The sequence below is a fragment of the Macrobrachium nipponense genome, chromosome 23, assembly GCF_015104395.2.
Source record: "Macrobrachium nipponense isolate FS-2020 chromosome 23, ASM1510439v2, whole genome shotgun sequence".
Lineage (NCBI taxonomy): Eukaryota > Metazoa > Arthropoda > Malacostraca > Decapoda > Palaemonidae > Macrobrachium > Macrobrachium nipponense.
This window is the reverse complement of record NC_061090.1, coordinates 9,164,699-9,187,449: the sequence shown is the minus strand read 5'-3', so window position 1 is coordinate 9,187,449 and position 22,751 is coordinate 9,164,699. Positions and strand designations below refer to the sequence as shown.

The window sequence follows — 22,751 nt, the reverse complement described above, 5'->3', positions numbered from 1 at the left end:
CAAAGACACTGGTAATCGTGGCGCACTGTCGTCGCCAAATTTATGAAACTTCATGAACATCTTGGTTTTGCACGAATCTGCATCTTTGTGTGTCATGGTACAGCTTGGAAAATTCGAATTTTGGATAGATACGCCCACGTAGATTTGTGTGTCTGTACATTGTAAACTTCACAGTATGTTGATGTCTTTTTCCAGTAGATGTTTGAATTAGACTGTCTGAGTATGAAGTAGTAGTCTTGCCCTGTCACTGTTCAAGCTTTCGTAGACGGTTTGGCGAATGTGTGTGTGCTTCCTGTGATGATCTGTAGATTAAGTGCGTAATCTGCTTCTTAACTGAATAACGGCAATTTTTGTCACCGATTATGTTTACCCCCATCGTGGGACAGGACAGATAAGTATGTGTTCTTTTTCTTGTTTGCCACTTTTGAACGCAGTGATTCGCCTCAAGGGAAGAATTCACTACCCTGAATCTTCCCTCTGACGTGAATAATGGCGATGACCTGTCGTTCCTTTGCAGAATATATGTTGACCACAGTTTGATTATACATACATACATACATACATACATATATACAACATATATATATATGTATATATATAATATATATATAATATATACATATATACATACATACACTTATATATGTATATGAGAAGCAGGAAGGCCATGATACTAATACAAATATATATATGCAAGAATATCATATTACTAGCTATCAGCTTGCTCCCTACCAGCCCGGCTAATGTTGTATAAGGGGCCTAATGTTTGCTAAAGTTACAACTACTCATTGTCTCCCTACTCAGGATTCATATAGTGTCTTGCTTTTTCATTGTCTGTAATTACATTAACAATGTACACATACAACATGTACACATACATAAACATACCATCAATACTAACATACATACATACATACATGCACGTATATATATATATATATATATATATATATATATATATATATATATATATATATATATATATAATATATATATATATGTGTGTGTGTGTGTGTGTGTGTGTGTGTGTGTGTGTGCGCGCGTGCGCGTTAGCGCGTTTGTTTGTAAAATCTAAGAGACATGAAACACTCAACCATACTTGTATTTCAAGTGTATGTTTGTTTACATGAATAAATATTACCTTTATTACATAATAACAGGCAGAAAAATATCAAATGTGGTCGAATATTCTGTTGTGGTTTTGTATTAATTGGTTTGGATTAAATTCTGAGTTTAATTTCTATTTTGGGAAACAATAGTTAGTAATAACTTCATAATAATTGCTTAACAATGTTGATTACAGTAGACATTTGATAGGAAATATTGCCAAGATCTATGGTGTTGGTTGTGAATATAAATCAAGATATTCCTTAACTTAAGTGGATTCAAGTTTAAATAATTCATTTATATTGTCAAATAAATCATATTTATAAATAAGTCCTTTATTCTTAATCTCAGAATTCCAACCACAAGTCACTATCACTTTTATAGCTTTTATTTTTATGCTTAGAACCCATTCATTGGAATACTAATGTGGATGGGACTCTGTTTGTTATGTGACGATCGCCAATAAGAACTGTTCAAAAAGTTCGTTCATTTTCCTTTTGTTTTACACCTAAAGGGGATTTGGTACCTCCTGTGTTTGCCTGGTACTCTACACCGGGGTTTCCTGGTACCAGCTCGCCAGAGAGAACAAATTTTGAAACGCTAAATAGATCTGGTATTATTGGAGCCCATCCTGAGCACTTCTCATACGATCCATTTTCATCTGGTATTGGCTGAACTAAAATAAAAAGAAAATGAAATTACAGAAGCAAGATAATAAAGTCCCGTTTATCGGGCGATTTCGCTCTTACTCTTCCGCCAGAAATTTTCCAAATTTTCTTTGCTTGCAAGCAACTTTAAAGGATTTTGTTTTCTAATATATTTATTATTGTCTATAGGTATTGTGTCGTATCCCTGAACTTATGATGAAATTGTAAACATTTTTATAATTGCCGAACAATTTTTCTATAACATTTTCAAGAAAAGAAAATTTTCGTAATACCAAAGATCTCTGAAAACTAGTTTGTTGAGTATCTTACTCTTTTGTAAGGGTTACTCGTGATAGAACTATCACACCCAACATCTCAGCAGTGACATTGGCTGAGCTGTCGTCAGTCATTTGAAAGTTTTATTTATAATTCCCACCATTTTAAAGGTCTCTAATCTCCTAACTTTTTATCCTCATACACCTCGTCTCTGCCATCGATGTTTCTGCTGTTGGCGGTACCCTCAACACAAAACGGTACTGACCTTCCGTGCTGCTCTCTCCGACTGCTGGGTTCTAAACTCCTCCATTTGATTTTGACCGAACCTGACTCTCTGCCTTTCTGCCTTCTTCCACTGGTCCTTCTTTTGCCGTTAATTCCATCCTTAATGCCTTCTTCATCGTGTCTTTCTTCTTGTTTCTACTCGTCGTATTTCTTTTTCGTATTATTTTCTATGTCCGTTCGTGTCTTGCTTTTTTTATTCATCAATATGATTAATTTATCTCTCATTTTTCTTTTACTCTCATTTGATGTTTTTCTTTACCTAATATGTTTATCATTATTTTCTATCGGTTTTAACTTGTTGCTCCTCCGTCTCTTGTGCCTTTACCTCGCCCTTTGTTACTAAATAATTTCTTTTACTTTACTTTGCATTGTCTTCTTCCATTTCTCTATCGCTACTATCACCCTTTTTTGTAATTCTTGAAAATCACTTTTTTTTCCATTTGAATTACTTTTGCCATTCCTCTATTTCGCTCTTCCCGCCATCGCTTCTTTTGCTTTATTATCTTTCCATCCTTTCTCCTCCTTTTCTCCTCCTCCTCCTCCTCCTGTCGACATCCCTCCGGGGCCCCCTTCGCAACTCTGAAACTCCGACCAGTCCCTGATGGTCCACACTTGCGAGACCGTCCGACTCAAGTTCTTCATCGACCTCCTGATGAACAGGTGCTACCCCGTGATGCTCGTGGGACCCTCCGGGTGCGGGAAGTCCGCTCTCCTGAACGAGATCCTCAACTCCATGCCCGAGGAGTACTCGGTTTGCAACGTCCCTTTCAATTACTACACCACCTCAGGTGAGGTAGACCTTATAATCAAACGCACAGATTTCTGAGTTTTTTTAGCTTTTTTATATTTCTGCCGATAGTAATGACATTAATGATCGCCAGGTGTTCTGTGTGGGTTTGTGTTCCAGAAATTTAAAGGGACCTACATTTATTTCGTAAAGCCACGTTGTATTCATATTTTAATCAGTTGTAACGATGACACATATTCTGTAAATGCTGTGTACACTTGCACAATTTGAATGTAGTTCACATTTACCGTAACGAATACTTACAGGTAAACCTCAAGGTTTCATTTTTACTTTTTACATACATCCACTTTGAGGACTACAATTAGCACACAAATATTGTTCCAGCTAACACCAATTCATTCTCATACTGAATTTTTAATCTATTTTTGACTGTAGTATTCAATCACTTTGTCTTTTTTACTGTAGTATTTAATCACTTTGTCTTTTTTACTGTAGTATTTAATCGCTTTCTTTTTTTTTCACTCGGAAACATTTTATGAAACAGAACTGCTCCAGAGAGTACTCGAAAAACCGCTCGAGAAAAAGGCTGGAAGGAACTACGCACCCCCGGGACGAAGAAGCTCATCTACTTCATAGATGATATTAATATGCCCATGGTTAGTTCCTGTGCCCCTCTCTCTCTGTTACTTACGTATCATATATACACCAAAATATATAAATACTTATATTTTTAAACGTGTCCAGTTTGGCGAGCACTTTATAGTTCACAAAGACACCTAATTTTTCAAGCAAAGTCACAGCTCGGATGGCAGCTCTGACTAGGGCTTGTCTCTTTGCCTAGAACTCTTTAAAGCTCTACCATAATCTTTGAGAATACTGAATATCCCTATCTGTGCACTGTTTTATCTTTTAATGGGAACTGCTCTTTTTGCTAAAAGACTTGTATGAAAATCACAGAATATTTCATTTTTTCTCTACAGAGAATTTTTACCCTTTGAATAACACATTCACCTGTGCACGAGTGCCATTTCCATATTTTCAAAGGTTATCTTCCTTTTCTTCAAAAGGATGAATGAAAAACCCTCTCGTATCTAATTATCCGTTTAGGATCAATTTGCTCTTGCCTTATCACTAAATATCACATCAGTTGCTACCCATGAAAGCTGATGGTCTAGGAGCCACAACCTCTTCTTCGACCACGTCACCATGACTTACTGTCCATGTGGTGGTTCAATTATCTTGATGGCAGTTTGTAGCGTCAATTCTACAGGATAACTTAGCTGGAATGTTGAGGCTGTGAAATTGCAAGTCAGCTAAAATTTTGAGACTCGAATTGAAAGTCAGCAGAAATTTTGAGGCTTTGAAATTGAAAGTCAGCTAAAATTTGAGACTCGAATTGAAAGTCAGCTGAAATTTTGAGGTTGTGAAATTGAAGTCAGCTGAAATTTTGAGGTTTTGAAATTGAAAGTCAGCTAAAATTTTGAGGTTTTGAAATTGAAAGTCAGCTGAAATTTTGAGGTTGTGAAATAAAGTCAGCTGAAATTTTGAGGTTGTGAAATTGAAAGTCAGCAGAAATTTTGAGGCTTTGAAATTGAAAGTCAGCTGAGATTTTGAGACTGAAATTGAAAGTCAGCTGAAATTTTGAGACTGAAATTGAAAGTCAGCTGAAATTTTAAGACTGAAATTGAAAGTCAGCTGAAATTTTAAGACTGAAATTGAAAGTCAGCTGAAATTTTAAGACTGAAATTGAAAGTCAGCTGAAATTTTAAGACTGAAATTGAAAGTCAGCTGAAATTTTAAGACTGAAATTGAAAGTCAGCTAAAATTTTTAGACTGAAATTGAAAGTCAGCTGAGATTTTCAGACTATGAAATTGAAAGTCAGCTAAAATTTTTAGACTGAAATTGAAAGTCAGCTGAAATTTTGAGACTGTCAAATTAAAAGTCACTCTACTCTTCCCAAAATATGTTAACCCAAGATCTCTTTCCATTCTTTTGCTTGCCAGACATTAGTGTTTTTCCGAGAGAAACTGAACTAACTTTTCACTCCTCCCATAGGTCGACATGTATGGCACGGTGCAGCCCCATACACTCATCCGACAGCATATGGATTACGGCCATTGGTATGACAGAACGAAGCACACGCTGAAGGATATACACAACGTGCAGTATGTTGGGGCCATGAATCCGACTGCTGGATCATTTAGTATCAACCCTCGACTTCAGAGACATTTCTCTGTCTTTGCTGTTAGGTATGCTATAGATTCTGTTGGGACTTTCTAAGGCCAGGGATATTACACACACACACACACACACACACACACATACACATATACATACGCACACACACATATATAGATATGTATAAATATATATATATATACATGTGTAATATTTGATAGTTCCTCTCTTGTATACCTATCACCAGCTAATGCTGCGGAAGTTTTTCGACAAGGGGTTCATCCACGATCCAGTGATTAAAGTATGGATGTAGCAGTGGATATTGACTTGTTTTTTTATCCAATGGAATCCCCAGTTAAGGGAAGCAGCTTATACTGGTAAACAAAAATAATAACATTCCTATTAGAAAATTTTGTATCTTTCAGTTATAAAATATATTGCATCAGGAACAAATCAAACTATAATTATTCTAATAATGATCATTTTACCTTATCATCAGCTTCCCTTGTATGGAAAGTCTCTACCGAATCTACTCGTCCCTTTTGGATCAGCATCTCAAGAGTCCCGCCATGAAGTTTAATCCAACGTTGACCAGGGTAATTCTCTCTCTCTCTCTCTCTCTCTCTCTCTCTCTCTCTCTCTCTCTCTCTCTCTCTCTATCAGAGATGCTTTTTTTTCATTTTCTTAATTTCTTAAGTTGTTTTCTTTTGAGTATATTTCTTGCGCTTTTGTATATTATTAGTTTTTTTAGCGTTATCTTGATTTGTTATTTATGAATAACGTAAACATTTAATGTTAATATTCATGATAACGCCAGGACTTTTGAATTATAAGCGTCTATATTTATTTTCTTGGGCACATCTATCCATTATTATAAATAATGATAATAGTGATAGGACTTGTATAATAACTTGCTAAGACTTTTATTTTTTTTAATTGGCTTAGTGACAGCATGTGTTTTTGTTCTTGGCGCACATAGCAAGCATGGAAACTCCTTATGGAGTATGATCTCCAGTATTGTCAACAACTTCGTCTCATGCCTGTTTAAAATAATGTAGTAAAAGCTCTTTCAGCACAATGAAGTCCTTTGTTAATTTCATGACCCGCTCCATTTCTTTAGAGCCTTTCCTACTATTCTTGCGTTTTTTCCTTGATGATATATTTTGAGGTTATCGTCTGCTTAAAAAAGATTCGTCTAATCTACAGGCTACACGAAATAACCACAGGGCATAGTAACAAGTTCGTTTCCTTTTAAAAAAATTTCCATGATATCTTTTCATAAAGTTGGTATTCATTGTCGAAATGTTTGATATATTCAGCACGTATAATACAGACCTTCAACAAATAGAGCATAAAACACGTCTCCTCTCAGTGATATCTAAACACGCTGATATCAGCATTCTCGATTGCATATATCCTGGCAAAGGAGCACTGGTACTGGGCCACCTTATTCTGACCAGCAAATCTCCTTCTATTTCAGATGACGGAGCCGTTGGTGAACTCGGCCCTTCAGCTGCACCAGAAAGTCACCGCTACTTTCCTGCCGACGGCGACGAAGTTTCACTACATCTTCAACCTGAGAGATCTCACGAACATTTTCCAGGTATTTGAAAGATGCCATTGGGATTTGTGGTCCGTCTGTCAGGCAATTCATGCAGTTATTCTTTGGTTTGCTATTTGTCAGTTGTACACTAAGGTGTATATATTATATATATATATATATATATATATAATATATATATATATATAATATACACCTATATATAAATATATTTATATTAAATATGCATATTATATATGTGTCTATATAAAAGCTTATATATACATATAATATATATATATATATATATATATATATATATGTATGTATATATATATGTAAATATATATACATATAACCTAATTATATGTATACATATATATAAAACTGAGAATGTCACTCAGTTCTTAGCTCAGACCCAGTTATTTTTAAAGTCTTGTCAGTATTAGGTGTTTAATGTTTTAAAATTTTCTTTAGTTTGTTTTTGTTCGTTTTTAAAATTAAGTTAATGTTTTTAGACTTTGTGAATTGTTTTAATCGAGTCCATTTTTAGTTTTTATTCTTTGTAATTTTACAGCCCTGAAGATGAGACATGTGGTCTCGAAAATTTGGGCAATAAATTAAAACTATGCTTCGATGGCTGTTTGCTATTTTATTCCTGCAGAATCTGCGGCGTTCTAGATGCCCCAATTTTCCATTTTCTATATATATTAATATTAATAGTATATATATTATATATATAATATATATATATATATAATATAAAATGTTTAAAATATATATATATATATATATATATATATATAAATATAATATCTCTATATATAGTCTATATATATATATATATATATATATATTAATATATCTAATTAATTATATTATATATGTACATATATATATATATATATATATATATATATATATATATAATAATATAATATTTTATTTATATTATTATTATAATATATATAATATATTATATAGTATATATATTTTATACATATATTATAATATATTATATATATATTCTATATACATATAATATATATATACATATTTAATATAAAACAATCACCAATAAGACATTTTTATATCCGAAAAGGAGTTGAAATACTTGTAGGCAATAACACTAATTCATTGAATTATAACATTCATCTCCTAAGATGGCAAGAATTAAAAAAAAGGACAAAAAACACTAAACAGTTACTTATTCTCTTAATTACTTCCTAAATGAAGATCCATTTCTATTTGGTGCCATCAGCGATTTTTGTTTTAAATTTCCAAAAAATCGAATGATTATATTCAGGTGTGAAAATGCCATCTGTCAGAGTAGGAGACTTCCATTCTCAACAGCAACAAGAGGAAAAATTTTTTTCCTTCAAAGATTCTTTTAACAACTTCTGAAACGTTCCTCTCTTCCTTTCTGTCTTCTATACACCCACCAGGGCCTTCTGTTCTGCACGGGCGAGACTGTGAAAGCGCCCCTGGAACTCCTGAGGGCGTGGCTTCACGAGACCCAGAGGGTCTACGGAGACCGTCTGCTGGAGGAGAAAGACCTGGAGATGCTGAATAAACTACAAGTAGACATCACGAAAAAGATCTTCGAGGTAAGTCCTATAGGATCCCATACAAATGGGCAGGAAGAAGAAGGTGAGTCCTTCGGGGAGTTGTCGAGAGAAAAGGGTCCCTCAGCTTTGAGATGATATTGGTTAGAAATGAATATACAGCAGTAGACGAGTCGTTGGGATGATATAAATTTTTCATAGGGAGGAGGTGTTACCAGGTCCATATTCATGGTTATTTATGTCTAATTTACAGAATAATAATGTAAAATGCAGAACACATATAGATAGACAGATACTATACAGTGTATACTAATCTTATGATATATATATATATATATATATATATATATATATATATATATATATATATATATATATATATATATATAAATGTGCTTGCATATATTTATGTATATATATGAACAAATGTATATATTTATGTATGTACATAGGTATATATAAATTTATAACTCATATAGACAGTAATACCTTTGCTCTCGTACAGTTTGGCGTCGATAATTGATAAACTCAGGCTCTGTGAAGCTTGAAATATTTTTGTACTTTAAAAACGATTAGAGTTACGAAAATGCGGGAACAAATTAGAACGTCAAATTTATCAGTGAATAACTGTATCAAGATAAAACTTCAATTTTTGAAAGACTAACATTTTAATTAAAACTTGCAAGGAAATTTAGGATGACCATTAGATGTTAATTTAGCTTTTGGGAATGCTTGAAAATCAAAGCAAAGAGTAGGTTATGGAAAAGACGATACTTGAAATTCTTGCGGTTTCCAAAAAATACAGGACGATCTTCTGTGTCTAAATAGGTGTTTTCATAATATAAGCAGATTTTTCACAGGAACATAAACGTACGTCATGTATGCATACACATTAAACTAAATATCTGAGTACACCTATTCACATCGCTCGAGGTACAAGAAAAGTTACCTCTTCACTCAAGGAAGTTCACTGGTAGAGAACGGGGTCCGAGGCTTGTAGCTTCACCCTTGTGTAAATATAAAAAGTGCTCTCTCATTTTGTGTTCACTGTCTCTCTGTACGGAGAAATGGCTGTTAGATGACAAAATATGAGACATATACACCACTTATATATATTCTTTATATACGTATATATTTCTACACGTTTATAAAAGTATATATTATGTATTACTGGTGAATTAACCTTTTCTTGTGTCAGATGAAGCATGCTAGCCTGAAGTGTCATTAGTAAGTCAAGGGAGGATTTTGCAGTAATGTCTAATTCAGTTATTCGTTAAAGCAAAATCTGTCGGCAGCCATTATTAAAACTGTATTCATGTCAAAATCATAGATGAACAACTAAATCTGAGAGAGAGAGAGAGAGAGAGAGAGAGAGAGAGAGACGGGGGGGAGGGGGAGAGAAGTCAAATTATCATCCCACGGCGCTTTATAGACAAAAGAAGTTTAAACTTAGCGATAGTTCTAGACAGAGAGAATCATAGTTTAAAAGAGGGAAAAAATCAATGTACTGATTTCTTATAGTTACTTATGACATGTACATAATTTCCTTAGCGCCACGTCTATACAGCTGTACATATGTTCTTCTCACATGTTTATATGTGCTTCGATGCCATTTTCAATGCATGACCAGCAAAAAGCCATATATTTTTTCCATAGAGAAATTTGGGTAGTTTATCTTCATTACGGAAATTTTTGTATCAGTGTAGGAACATAGAAAGCATGAAATCGATGTTATTTTTTCAAATAGTCAATTGTAGATAACGTAGATATATATGTATGTATGTACGCCATGTAAGTATGTATGTCAATTTTAAACAGAGAACCATTACCAAGTAGATTTGGAAAGTAATGTTTGTATTCAGTAGCCTTGACAGTTAGCTTAAAAAGAACGATTATAGAGCTTGTAGAGTTGTATGTAATTCAAAATTTTTAGCTTTCTTAGATTAAGTTTTGAGATATCAAGCGGCCACAGTTGTTGCAAAATAATACACCAGCTGTGGCAGAAAGTGATCAGCATCAACGAGGTGGAATCTTGACCTACAATTATTAGAAATCCTGTGCTTTACGCAGTGAGCTTTCGTACAAAATTTTGCTCTCTCTATTTTGTCTTATTAATCAGTTGTATTTACCACAGACTGCTGCAAATGTATACATACTTATACATATACTATGTACATATATTTCTTTTTACGTGTTCTTACCAGAGCCTTTTTTTGAGTAATACGTTCAAGATGTATAAAGTTGCTAGTGATTCTCATGAGTTAGTGACCTAATGTAATTACTACTTGCTCTTCTTCACCTTCCTTTTTCTAGAGCAGTGTCTCATTTGTTTACCTTTTCCCCATCCAAGAGCGATGATGAAGAGAAAGAGACGGTCATAGAGGTAATCTATACATTAGATGTTTCTATATTTTTTCCTTAGTCATCAGCAAATGCTTCTGTAGGAGAGGATTCAGTGCAAGGAACCATATTTCGAAGGGAGATTATTCCTACACAAAACGAAAGTAACGCCAGTGAGGTCTTGCCTCGTGTTTCAAATGATGAGATATTTAGCTCTTTTACTTCTATTCCGGAGAATGACAGAAAGTCAAAAGGATATTCAAGAAATGGTTTCTTCTCGAATTACGGATCATGGTGCGCCTGCAACTTTTCTACCTCAAGGGATCGAATGTTTGACATCGTCCTTCTTCCAATTCAGCAACCATTATACCGATTCGTTAAAATAAAAATAAAGTACAGATAAAATTGAGCACCAAAGATTAATTGTTAAATTGGATCCCAGGTCAAATTGTACGGTAATTATGGTATAAAACTTATGTTAGTTAATTTTAAAGGTACGTGTGTATTAGTAAGTCACAATTTCCATGTAAAAGCCTACACTGTTCCCACTGTGTTAAGACTTCCAATAGCGTTTATTCACGTACCCCCATGCATTTCCTAAATATTTGTTCTATGTACACTACTTTCATATAGGCAAATATAGTTTCCATATTTCAAACTCCTTATACAGCCAATTCCTCAAGGTTACAGTTATCCCAACTTACGTAAGCATCATTCGAGTAACTAGCCAATAAATTATTTGAAGAAAACTTAATCAAATTTGGATGTTTTCAAGAAACAAAAATGTTTAAATTTGTTCATCTTAAGGCCCTGAAGAAACCAAGAGCTTTAAAGGATCTGGAATATTTTAAAATGTTAAGAGCTTTTGCTTTTCAAGTCGAAATAACTATTATTTTGACTCAAAAGATATAATCGACGGAAGATATAATCGACGAAAGTTCGAAGTATGGTTCCTTAGACCGCTGGCAGCAACTAAAAACTGTTTGCCGAAAAAAAAACACACCGAGGTCATCTCACCCTGCAGGAGTGTTTAAACTGGTATTGCTTTCAATGTTTTAAAACTGATGGTGTTCACGTTGCCAAGGAATTGACTGAACAGCATTCCTTAGATGTCAGCATGATTTAATGTGATAGACATGTCTGTGCTTCTTTAGTTTTGTCTGACAACACGTATTTTACCATAAGTGTATCTAAACGAGTTGATTTGGTGATAGTTTCATCCTAAAATCCTTTCTTAAGGCCGTTCCACTAACCTTACTTGGATTGTTTTCCAGGGTCAGATTTGTGAATGTTTGTTGACATGTTTGTTGACACTTCGTAGACGTAGTTGGACATTACCCTGTACTTGAAATCCTACAAAGCATGTCAGGCCATCCCATAGTTAGTTAAAGCACTTTGGGTAATGAATGTGTATAGAAATAAATGAGCAAATGGCTTCATAATGATTCCAACACCGTAAAAAATATTGAAACCATTGAGATTTGAGCTAAGTAAAGATCTTGTGAATGTCAGGTTTGCCTGATTCGATATCCCTATTTAGCTGGTATTTTGGCACCACATGCATATTTCCTTCGAGTGAGGGAGCCCAAATCTTTGCCCAGACTTCGTGACCAAGACTCCATCATTTATAAGCGTTCAAACGAAGGCTAGAATTCACAATAGGGCGGGGAAATGATTGGACTTCGACTCGTATAATGACCGACTTAACACTGATTAGTCCAGTGCCTGAGACCAGACGCTGTTTCATCCCAGTTGGACCAATCATTCTAAATTTGTGTTTAGAATTTCCTTTTACAACTAACTAACTTTAAAATAAATTATTGCATATTTTACACCTACGCATCAGATATGACCGCTAGTGCGTAATCGTACTTAACTGACACTGACTTTTACTAGATGACTGAATTAATTTTAGGCACTTGGTTAAGAAATTTTTAATGGCTATCAAAAGGCTACGAGCCACGAATGTCCCTCAGGTAACTATTGACCAGTTAAAAGCTAACTGCTACTGGCAACATCCCAGATTTCCGTTGATGAAACATAAATGAGATTTCGTATTTACCTTAATACCTTGTTTTTTGCTGTTATCTTTGAAATTCTAATTCACTTCGTAAAAAAAACAAAATTAAGTTCAGGTATATAACTCCGACTATCTTAGAGAGAGGTTAAGAATGGGATAATAAAAGTTAAGTTCAGGTATATAACTCCGACCATTTTAGAGAGAGGTTAAAAATGGGATCGTAACCTTACGAAGTATAAAAAAAAACGTTAAGTTCAGGTATATAACTCCGACCATCTTAGAGAGAGGTAAAGAATGGGATCGTAACCGTGCGAAGAGTAAATAAAAAAAAGAAAAACTGATTGGAATCAAATGATATTATTAACTTCCTTTTGCGTTTGCTAAAATTGCGTCAGCTATAAAACCTTTAGAAATACCGGACATAAACGTAGGAGTGTGCATGAACTAACTACCCGTAGTTAATTACTTTCCTGAGTAATCTATTCATTGTGCTAAGGGTCAACGGACTGTGCCATGACCTTTGTATTAAATTAAAAACCAAGAACGTTAGCCATGATGACCTTTTATTTCCGTGATGTGTTTGAGTTTATTTTTAGTAGATAGCATGTATCTGTTTATTGGAATTAATGTCTGTGTTTGAAGATTTTATATATATATAATATATAATAATATATATATATATATATTATATATTATATATATATATATATATTATATATAATATATATATATAATATGTATATATATATATTAAATTTAAATTAAAATTTAAAATTTAATCACATAAGTACACATAAGTATATACATATATATATATATATATATATATATATATATATATATATATAATATTTCATGCTATCTCTTACAAAGTGTGTATGTTTGTGTTGAAGTGACAAACGACCTAACGGTGCAGGTAACTACTGTACGACTGGAAGTGCTGTTATTTCCTTTTGCGCGTCGCTTATTGAGTGTTGTCACGTTGCCGTGTTGCTTTATTTTTTTATTTTTTTATTTATTTCTTTTTTTTATTACAGAACGGCGCCAGTTGACGTCACACCGTAACGTTACTCTTTTAACTTCCTATTGACGTAAAGGAACTTCCTTTCCTTCTTCTGATGCTGTCTTGAATGCCTGGCCGGTCATTTCCATTACTACTACTACTACTACTATTGTTGTTAATGTTATTCTTATTATAAATGAAGAAAAAAATCCAAAATTTTGTTGTCTAGATATATTCAAATAAAGAGAGCTGAGCAAGTTCTCGTGAACATTCAGTATAGATTTCAATATATTTAAACATCAGAATGTTGTGATTTTTAATCTTCATTAAATCTTTCATACCTCAGACGTTAGAACTTAATTATCATCATTCTACGAAGGACAAAGACGACACTTTGTTTTAACGTCGTATGTTTATTCACAGTGCAGTTATTTTCCTTGTAAATAAACCAGTTCTAGCGAAGCATCATAAGAATTCATGTTCTCTCCTGTAATCTTAAAAATAAGTCTTCATCTATCACCCCAGGCATTACTTAAAGCTGTGTAAAAAGGACTGTAAATAATGTATAATTCTTATAACTCATTTATGTGTGCCCTCTTGAATGTAAATAGGCTTTTCAAAGAAAGTTTGCCTAATATATAAACGAATTGTCCGTGTAATTAGTAAATCAATTAATCTAATTATTTTCTTTATAGCTCAGTGATGGACATTGTATAAGTAATGTGATATATATTTAGTAATTAAGCTTCTTTTATTTTTAGAATTTTGATACTGTTCAAGATCTTTGAGGATGTAATTCCTTAGATTTATAAACCTTTCATTAATGAATTGAACGAGAGAAGATTATTAATAAAACTTTCAGTTTGGACAGCTGAAAAAATTCGTAATCATATGGCGCCTTGTAGACTTCTTATTTCATAACTGACATTCGAGAATGAACATTCTTTTGGACATACTGTTGCTTATTCGTAAGGCCTTATAAGACAAACAAGGATTTTAAATACCGTTTATTACTCTTAAGACTTTCAAGACAAACATGGCAGTCAGTAGATCAAGAATATCAGCACTGATTTATTGAAGAGGTACGTGAAATCGCTTAAGATCTGAAACATTTGTGCCCAGGCGTTTCTGACGGTTTCCTCCATCAGGAACTGGACGAAGCAGAGGTCATGGCGCAGCCCAATGTATTCTGTCACTTCGCTCGGGGCATCGGGGAGCCTCGCTACCTGCCCATCATGTCTTGGGCTGACCTCAACACCATCCTCTTGGACGCTCTGACGACGTATAACGAACTGAACGCTGCCATGAACTTGGTCCTTTTCGAAGATGCCATGGCTCACATCTGCAGGTTCGTAGGTTTCAGGCAGCGTTCCAAATGAAGAACAGAAGTCCATCTGGTTGCTTAGTGGCGGCGCGGTCTAGACAGATCACATAACAAAGCAGAACAACGTGATTTATCGTGGAAAAAGCATAGATTGTTGTTTTCATAATCTTGAAGGTTATAAATTCCTGAAGTGATTGAGGGAAAAGTAACCTATAAAAGTAGCAGATAAACATGAACAGTCAATATTAAACAGTGTCCTTTGGTTTTTAGTATCTTTTTAGATGTTATTGATATTAGCTTCAATATTTTCATCACGAGAGTTTTATCTTCAGTGTTTGTAAGAATTGGAGTAACGTTAAGACAATTACAACTGCTTTTGAGATCATGAAGTATTTCCAGAGTAAATCGACGTTAGGAAAGTCACAACTTCAGAGTTCTCATTGCTTCTCAGTAAATAGATATTACAAGTGTTTGCAGTTGTAAGCAAATATAACAAGATGAAACTACGGTACTTGATTTTAGCATAAGCATCCCTCGGTTCACCCTCCATTGTTATGCTTTAGATATTGTGTAGGACTGAAGAAGGGAACAGAAGTTATCAAAACAAACCCTTTATACTTTGAAAATTTCCAATATATACACAATGTATTTATATATATGTGTGTGTAAATAAAAAAATATATATATATGTATATATATATATAATATATATATATATATATATATATATATATGATGTCCTGAAGTGTAGTTTCGGTCGGTCCTCACGTTTCTAGTCATTCTGCTCTTCTTCTCTGAACTGATAGGTAGTCTTCTAATACTTATAAGCTTCTGTCAATCATTCATATTTTTGGATTGTACCTTTTACTTTTTTTACCGTTTTTTAAAAGATTAAATTTTTATTCCAGACGAGGATGTGCCAATGTCTTGGGGCACGAAACGTCTCTTTAATAAATTGATCATGTGAGCTGTTTGTTGTCTTGCTGGAACCCCTGTTGGAATGTATAGCTGTCTGCCCGCTGTCATTATATATATATATATATATATATATATATATATATATATATATATATATATATATATATATACATACATATATATTTGTATACAATGACATTGTATACAATGTCAAGAGCCTTTGTAAGCATGCCCCTTCACTTTGTCTTGTTTGCAGGATCAACAGGATCTTAGAGTGTCCAAGAGGCAACGCTCTCCTGGTAGGGGTAGGAGGCTCGGGAAAACAGTCGCTGGCGCGCCTGGCAGCCTTTATCTCTGGTCTTGAGGTGTTCCAAATTACTCTCACCAAGGACTACGGAATACAGGAGCTGAGGGTGAGTAAGGCGACCTTGGTTTCAAGGAAAGATCGTAATAAATCTTTGTTTAATTTTTTTTTTTCTTTTACGTGGGACCGAGAATGAGTTTTGAGTCAAAGTGTCATGAAGAGGAAAAAGCATCCTTTCACCGGTGTCTTAAAACTGGAGAAATCTCTCAAGATTTCGGATAACCTGAGCCGAAAATGAGCCGGGAGACCATTGTTTTGAAGAGAGGGACTTTCTTACTATTTAGCCTTTGTTTTAAATAAGAGGTACTTCATCTCATATTTCCTTAGGTTGCAAGAACTGAGGGGCAGTAAGCAGACCTTTATTTCGAACAAGTGGATTCTCTAATTATTACCGGTTTTCGAATCGGTACTTTGATTTTGATTCGGCGGATTTGTAAGATCATTCTGTGAATTTCAATATTTGTTTCGCTTTACCATGACTAGACAAAATTCGTTTAACAACATTACGGCGCTAAAGCTTCTAATTCGCCTGGTTTATTTTCTGTCTTCGATTCATCGGAGTCCGTTGGAACCAGCTCAAGATAGCTTCATAATCTTAAATTTCTGACATCTAGACATTTTTGCTTATTATTGTTTAGTTTGGAATGAAACGAGCAAAGATCACCAGCAGTTTTAAATAAGAGGTACTTCATCTCATATTTGCTGAGGTTACAAGAACTGAGGGGCAGTAAGCAGACCTTTATTTCGAACAAGTGGATTCTCTAATTATTACCGGTTTGTTTTGTTCGGAATCGGTACTTTGATTTGATTCGGGCGGGGAGTTGGTAACGATTCATTTCTGTGAATTTGTCAATATTTGTTTCGTCTTTACCAAGACTAGACAAAATTCCGTTTTTAAACAACATTACGGCGCTAAAGCTTCTAATTTCGCCTGCCTGTTTATTTTCTGTCTTCGATTCATCGGAGTCCGTTGGAACCAGCTCAAGATAGCTTCATAATCTTAAATTTCTGACATCTAGACATTTTTGCTTATTATTGTTTAGTTTGGAATGAAACGAGCAAAGATCACCATGCAGTTCCTTACAGAATCATTGTGAGTCTCCAAAACTGGCGTTCTATGATTATGATTTCGCTCCTGTACTGTGCCGTGCATCACCGTCGCGTCATAATACAGGATGACAGAGAAAATTATCAATAGGAACAGTCTAGTGGAAACAGAACATTTTCTTTAAATGTACAAAGCGTTAAGGAAAATGTTGAAACTTCAACCTGTATGTACGTACATACTTTCAAATTCACGTACAGTATGCATATAATTATTCCCATTTCTTCTTCTTCTTCTAAATCTAGAGCGACCTGGCAAACTTATACCTGCGAGCCGGACTCAAGAACTTAGGAACAGTCTTCCTGATGACAGACGCCCACATTCCCGACGAAAAGTTTTTGGTGCTCATCAATGACCTGTTGGCTTCAGGGGAAATCCCTGACCTGTTCCCTGAGGACGAGGTCGAAAACATTGTCTCTTCAGTCAGGAATGAGGTGAGAGAACGCTGAAGTTTGTTGTCCTTGATTTCTGTGTCCGGGGTGAGTTTTTATTTTCTTTGTGAAAGAGGAGAATATATAATCTTTGGTTTCTCTTTTTTGTTGGTGTAAAGGTTAAATTAGTTATAGCTGTGCTTCAAATGATGATAGATATGATGTGCACAAATCCTCTAAAAATGCCTTTTGTTTTCAGCATTGGCCGTTATTAATATTCCTATTATTAAGCATTATTTATAGCTGTTGCATATTAGTGAGGTTCATAGAAACGATCCGCGAGATTTGCTTCTTATAGGAAAAGATGTTCCCTCATTCGACATAACGCAGAGTGGCTTGTCTACTCCTCCTCATTGCTAACATAACTCATAGTTTTTCTTTATATGAAAACAAAATTTTAAACGAAGAAAAACGGTTACCCAAATATATCTCTGGCAAAGTTTGTGGCTTTACCGTCTGTGGGATCATAGAGCAACTCAAAGAGTGACTATTATCTTTAATCGTGGAAGACGAAGAGATCTGTTTTGGTAACGCAGCTTTCTTTCATTGATTGCGATGTGATCCAAATCCTGACAAAAGACATTCACAAAAACATAAAAAGCTTTAGTTTCTAGATCATTCACATCCATAAAAACACATCAGTTTCGCTCTAGGCAAAACAAACAGAAGCGTCTTTTATAGGAATTTCTTTGCGTTACTGCAAAAGATAGAAAATCTTTTAACTTTACTGGTACAGAACAGAGCCTTACCAAACATGAGACCTATCCTGTAAATATGAACCAACACGTAGTTGTATCCTTTACAGAGACTCCTTGCATGCCTTAATAATCGCTCCTCTCTTTCTCCCTCGAACTCTCGCTCTGTTTCTCCAACTATCTGCCTGTCTATTATTTTCCATCTCTCTCTCTCTCTCTCTCTCTCTCTCTCTCTCTCTCTCTCTCTCTCTGTCTTCCTGACCTCACAATCCTCATGGCTTCCTATGTTGAGCGTCCACTTGAAAGCTTTCTCTGCTGCACGTTGACTCTTAGTACATCATTTTTCCCCCGGCTGACTTGGTTTTGAGGAGGGCACACTGATTTTTGAGGTGGGCAATAATACCACCCCCTCCTTCTCGTCCAGCGTGGTTCTTTTGTATCACTCGTAATGTACTACTAACACTGTTCATTCTGTTCCCCCCCCCACCCCCAATGTCCCTTATTCCCATCCCCTTCCCTCAAAATTGACCCCCACCCACGAATCGACACTTCCCTATTTGCTGCTACTCCTGGGGATGGTGTTTTGTCCTTGCCTGCCGACCGAACTCTCATCCCATTGCATCGCATGAAGTGTGTCGATGTTGCATGACTGCACTTCTGCCTCATGTCCGTGCATGTCTCCATGGAAATCTGTACCACTGACATTAAAAAGATTTTTCATTTGATTTTTGATTTGTAGATGCACAGAAATGCCACCCCAATAGTTGTCCTCTGGGTGGCTCCTTCATTGTCTCCCCACGATATCAGTTTTGCAAGTTTTCCATAAAGCTGTAAAATATCACGGCGTGGGCCACAGACCTCAACCAAGACAGCAGAGCTCATGTTATGGAACAAGCTTGTTTTCGTGTTGTCAAACATTGATGCACTATCTGTCACTTCAGTCCATGGTAGGTCAAACTCATGTGTGTGATGCAGATGAATTTTGAACTAACTTATAACGGAATGACTATTAGAGTTAGTGATTCAAGGCTTCCTCACGGCTTATTCACATCAGCATTCATACGCTTTGCATCCTTGTGCTGCCCTTCCCATGAAAAACGAATTGCTTAGACTCAGGGTCTGGTGCGTTTGGTCCCAGAAGCTGAGCATGGTCTCCCCAGTACATTCGCACCATTGTCACAGCCTTTGCACCAACCCCTCATCCCTACACCTCCTCCTGCTCCTGCTCCTGCTCCTGCTCCTCCTCCTGCTCCTCCTCCTCCTGAACCTCCTCCTCCTCCTGTTACACTGACGATTAACAGCCAAAAGGTCGGACATGAGCACTTAACCACACACAAGTGATGCCACGTCCTCTCTACTACAAAGGTCACGCACCACATCGTTTGGCTCAATGGTAAAAGGAAAAGAAGAAGAAGATGATGATGATGATGATGATGATATTACAAATATTCAAATTAGTAAGTCAGCTGTATGTCTTGATGGCTATAATGTTTAGCGACCTATTATGATAAGGGAATGCCTTTAGAGACTGTCATTCGTGATTAAGACTGACGCGTTCTCTCTGCTCCTTATGATTCATGGTCCTCCCTCCAGAGGGAGTACAAGGACGTCTGGATGGTACGTATTTGTGCGGCCAAAAACTTGCTTGTGGTCTCATCGTCGGCTCCCTGTAGCCCTGTTCCTTCCACCTCCAAACCCTCCCCCCACCGCCTTTTTTAACAGTAGCTCAGAAAATTTTTGAAACACTGACGAGTTTTGTGAGGTGGACGACCCAGCTGAAGGAGCAGCTTGCCACAGCAGCAGCGGCAGCAGCTGATGGTCTTCCTCGTCATACAGTCAGTAGTGTAGGCCTTGGCCATGCCAGTCTCAGTATTCCCTCTTTCTTGTTCGGGGTCGCATGGACGTAAGACACTCAGGCGTCCCTCTTCTCCTCCCGTAATTACTATTGATAATGTTGTATGATGTCGAGAATGACCCTAACAGGAATTTACTCAAGAGATCAAGGTCACGTGAGGTTGGTCAAAGGGGTCTTCACTGGGTCGCTTTCTCTTAACTACACAGTATCTCACTATGTATTGAAGGAATATTTGTCACTAGTCACTTAATTACTGTGCAGTACTCACCGTAAAATGTTGAATCCTTGCTATTATGAGCCTTTGTTTCCTGGTTTCGTTTATGGTTTATTTCAGTAGATCGTATGAGATTGTACAGTATGGTTTGGGAATATTCATATATTGTACAGTAGTATTTGACAGTATGTATGCTCAAACATTTCTTTTTATTTGTTGTGATTTTTTGAGTCACTTTGGTCTACAGCATGGCACATGGAAGTATTTTGACATGTAAATACAATTCTGAATAGCCTTGTATGTAAATAGTTCATCTTATGGCTAGAGTAGAAACTGTAGATTGGTCTAATGTAAGTCCTAATCTAAAATGAGCTGTGTAAAATTATCAGTATTATCAAAGGCAGTTTTATGCCTCTTATCCTCAATATGCAGGTCTCCATCTCTCACGATGTTTTTACATAGTTGTAGTATAAAGGAGTAATGCGGGTTATTGAAAGAAATATTCTTTCTGATCTTCTGACTCTTCTTTTTTTGTAACTTCGTTCTAAACAAGTTACGTTTTCAAGTTGACTGTTTTAGTATTTTAATAATTGGAGATCAATTTGATTTTTCCTGTTTGGTATTTTTTTTTTTATTTAATCTCTCTAATGCATCTAATACATTCCAGCGTGTTCATGCCTCCTTACTGCATTGAAGTGCTCCCACGTATTATTATTATTATTATTATTATTATTATTATTATTATTATTATTATTATTATTATTATTATTATTATTATTATTATTATTATTATTATTATTGGTTATTAGAAACAAATCCAGTTATGTAAATGTACATATATTTAAGTTTAAAAACAGCAAAGATAGCTTTCGGGAATCTGTACGGTTCCCCTTATCAATCTGACACGTTGATATAACTTTACAGCGAAGTAAACAAAGCAGGAGTCACTTAATTTTTGACTCCTGCTTTGTTTACTTCGCTGTAAAGTTATATCAACGTGTCAGATTGATAAGGGGAACCGTACAGATTCCCGAAAGCTATCTTTGCTGTTTTTAAACTTAAATATATGTACATTTACATAACTGTGGATTTGTTTCTCCATTTGAAGACTCGTGCTACTATGAGGATTTTTTAATTATTATTATTATTATTGTTATGCATGTTCGTATGTACGATCGATATGCGTGATGAAAAGTTTACTGTCGTTTCCTTGAATTTTACAGAATTTCAGTTTATGCATCAGAATAGGACAAACTCTTTAAGGATATTATCATATCTTGTCAGCTTGATAATTCCATCAGGAACACAAAAAGCAAATGTCTTACAAATCTCCTTAGATATTATATTTACTGTCATTACTGTTGCTTTTGTGTGTGTGTGTGTGTGTGTGTGGTTTTCATAATTCATTCTTAAGGGCGCCTTCTATATGATAGCTTTGTAATGCAGCGTTTCAGCAGCCTTATATTATTATAAATTTTTTCCTTAGTAAGTAACTTTTCTATACTGTCCTTATATCCAATCTCTTTGTTTATCATTTTTCCGGTGTATGGTTCCATGTTTCATGAAGTACACACTGCTATGGGTTTCACAGACAGTGCAAGCACGTTTTTTGGCAATAATTGTGCAACGAACACTCGTATCAGTTCGAGATTCTGCTATAGTGTATTACACCCAGTGCCGTAATTTATAAGAGTATCATGAATCACTAATTGTAAAGAATAAAGACACGTGTCCCTGTACATAGAGGCAAAAACTCGATTAGCCAGAAATGGATACAAACACAATAGTAAAAAGCTCCGCCTACCCTCTCCCTCCACCTCCACCGCCAACCCCCTCCTTCCCTCACCTTCCCCTCTCTCTCTCTCTCTGAAAGTTCCTTCAGTTTGAACTTATTTTGTATGAGTTTTTCTATCACTCTATCTATCTATCTATCTATCTACCTATCTATATATCTAATAATATACATTGTTGTATATATCTAACGTTCCACTCAGTTGTTAGCTGCCAGTTGACTGATTTATCTATTCACTGATCCGCTCATCTCTCTCTCTCTCTCTCTCTCTCTCTCTCTCTCTCTCTCTCTCTCTCTCTCTCTCTTCTCTCTCAAAGTTACTTCAGTTTAAACATATTTTGTA

The 22,751-nt window shown here is 35.4% G+C and overlaps 1 protein-coding gene across 1 annotated transcript in view; it reads left to right on the top strand.

The window, feature by feature from the left end:
- Positions 1 to 22,751, top strand: part of LOC135195961 (dynein beta chain, ciliary-like) — a 134,093-nt gene that overhangs the window by 60,918 nt on the left and 50,424 nt on the right. The window contains 11 exon segments of the mRNA XM_064222466.1: positions 2,911 to 3,103; positions 3,608 to 3,673; positions 3,676 to 3,719; positions 5,120 to 5,313; positions 5,742 to 5,838; positions 6,723 to 6,845; positions 8,228 to 8,389; positions 10,698 to 10,730; positions 14,859 to 15,058; positions 16,209 to 16,365; positions 17,667 to 17,855. Coding sequence (XP_064078536.1) covers positions 2,911 to 3,103; positions 3,608 to 3,673; positions 3,676 to 3,719; positions 5,120 to 5,313; positions 5,742 to 5,838; positions 6,723 to 6,845; positions 8,228 to 8,389; positions 10,698 to 10,730; positions 14,859 to 15,058; positions 16,209 to 16,365; positions 17,667 to 17,855 — 1,458 coding nt within the window.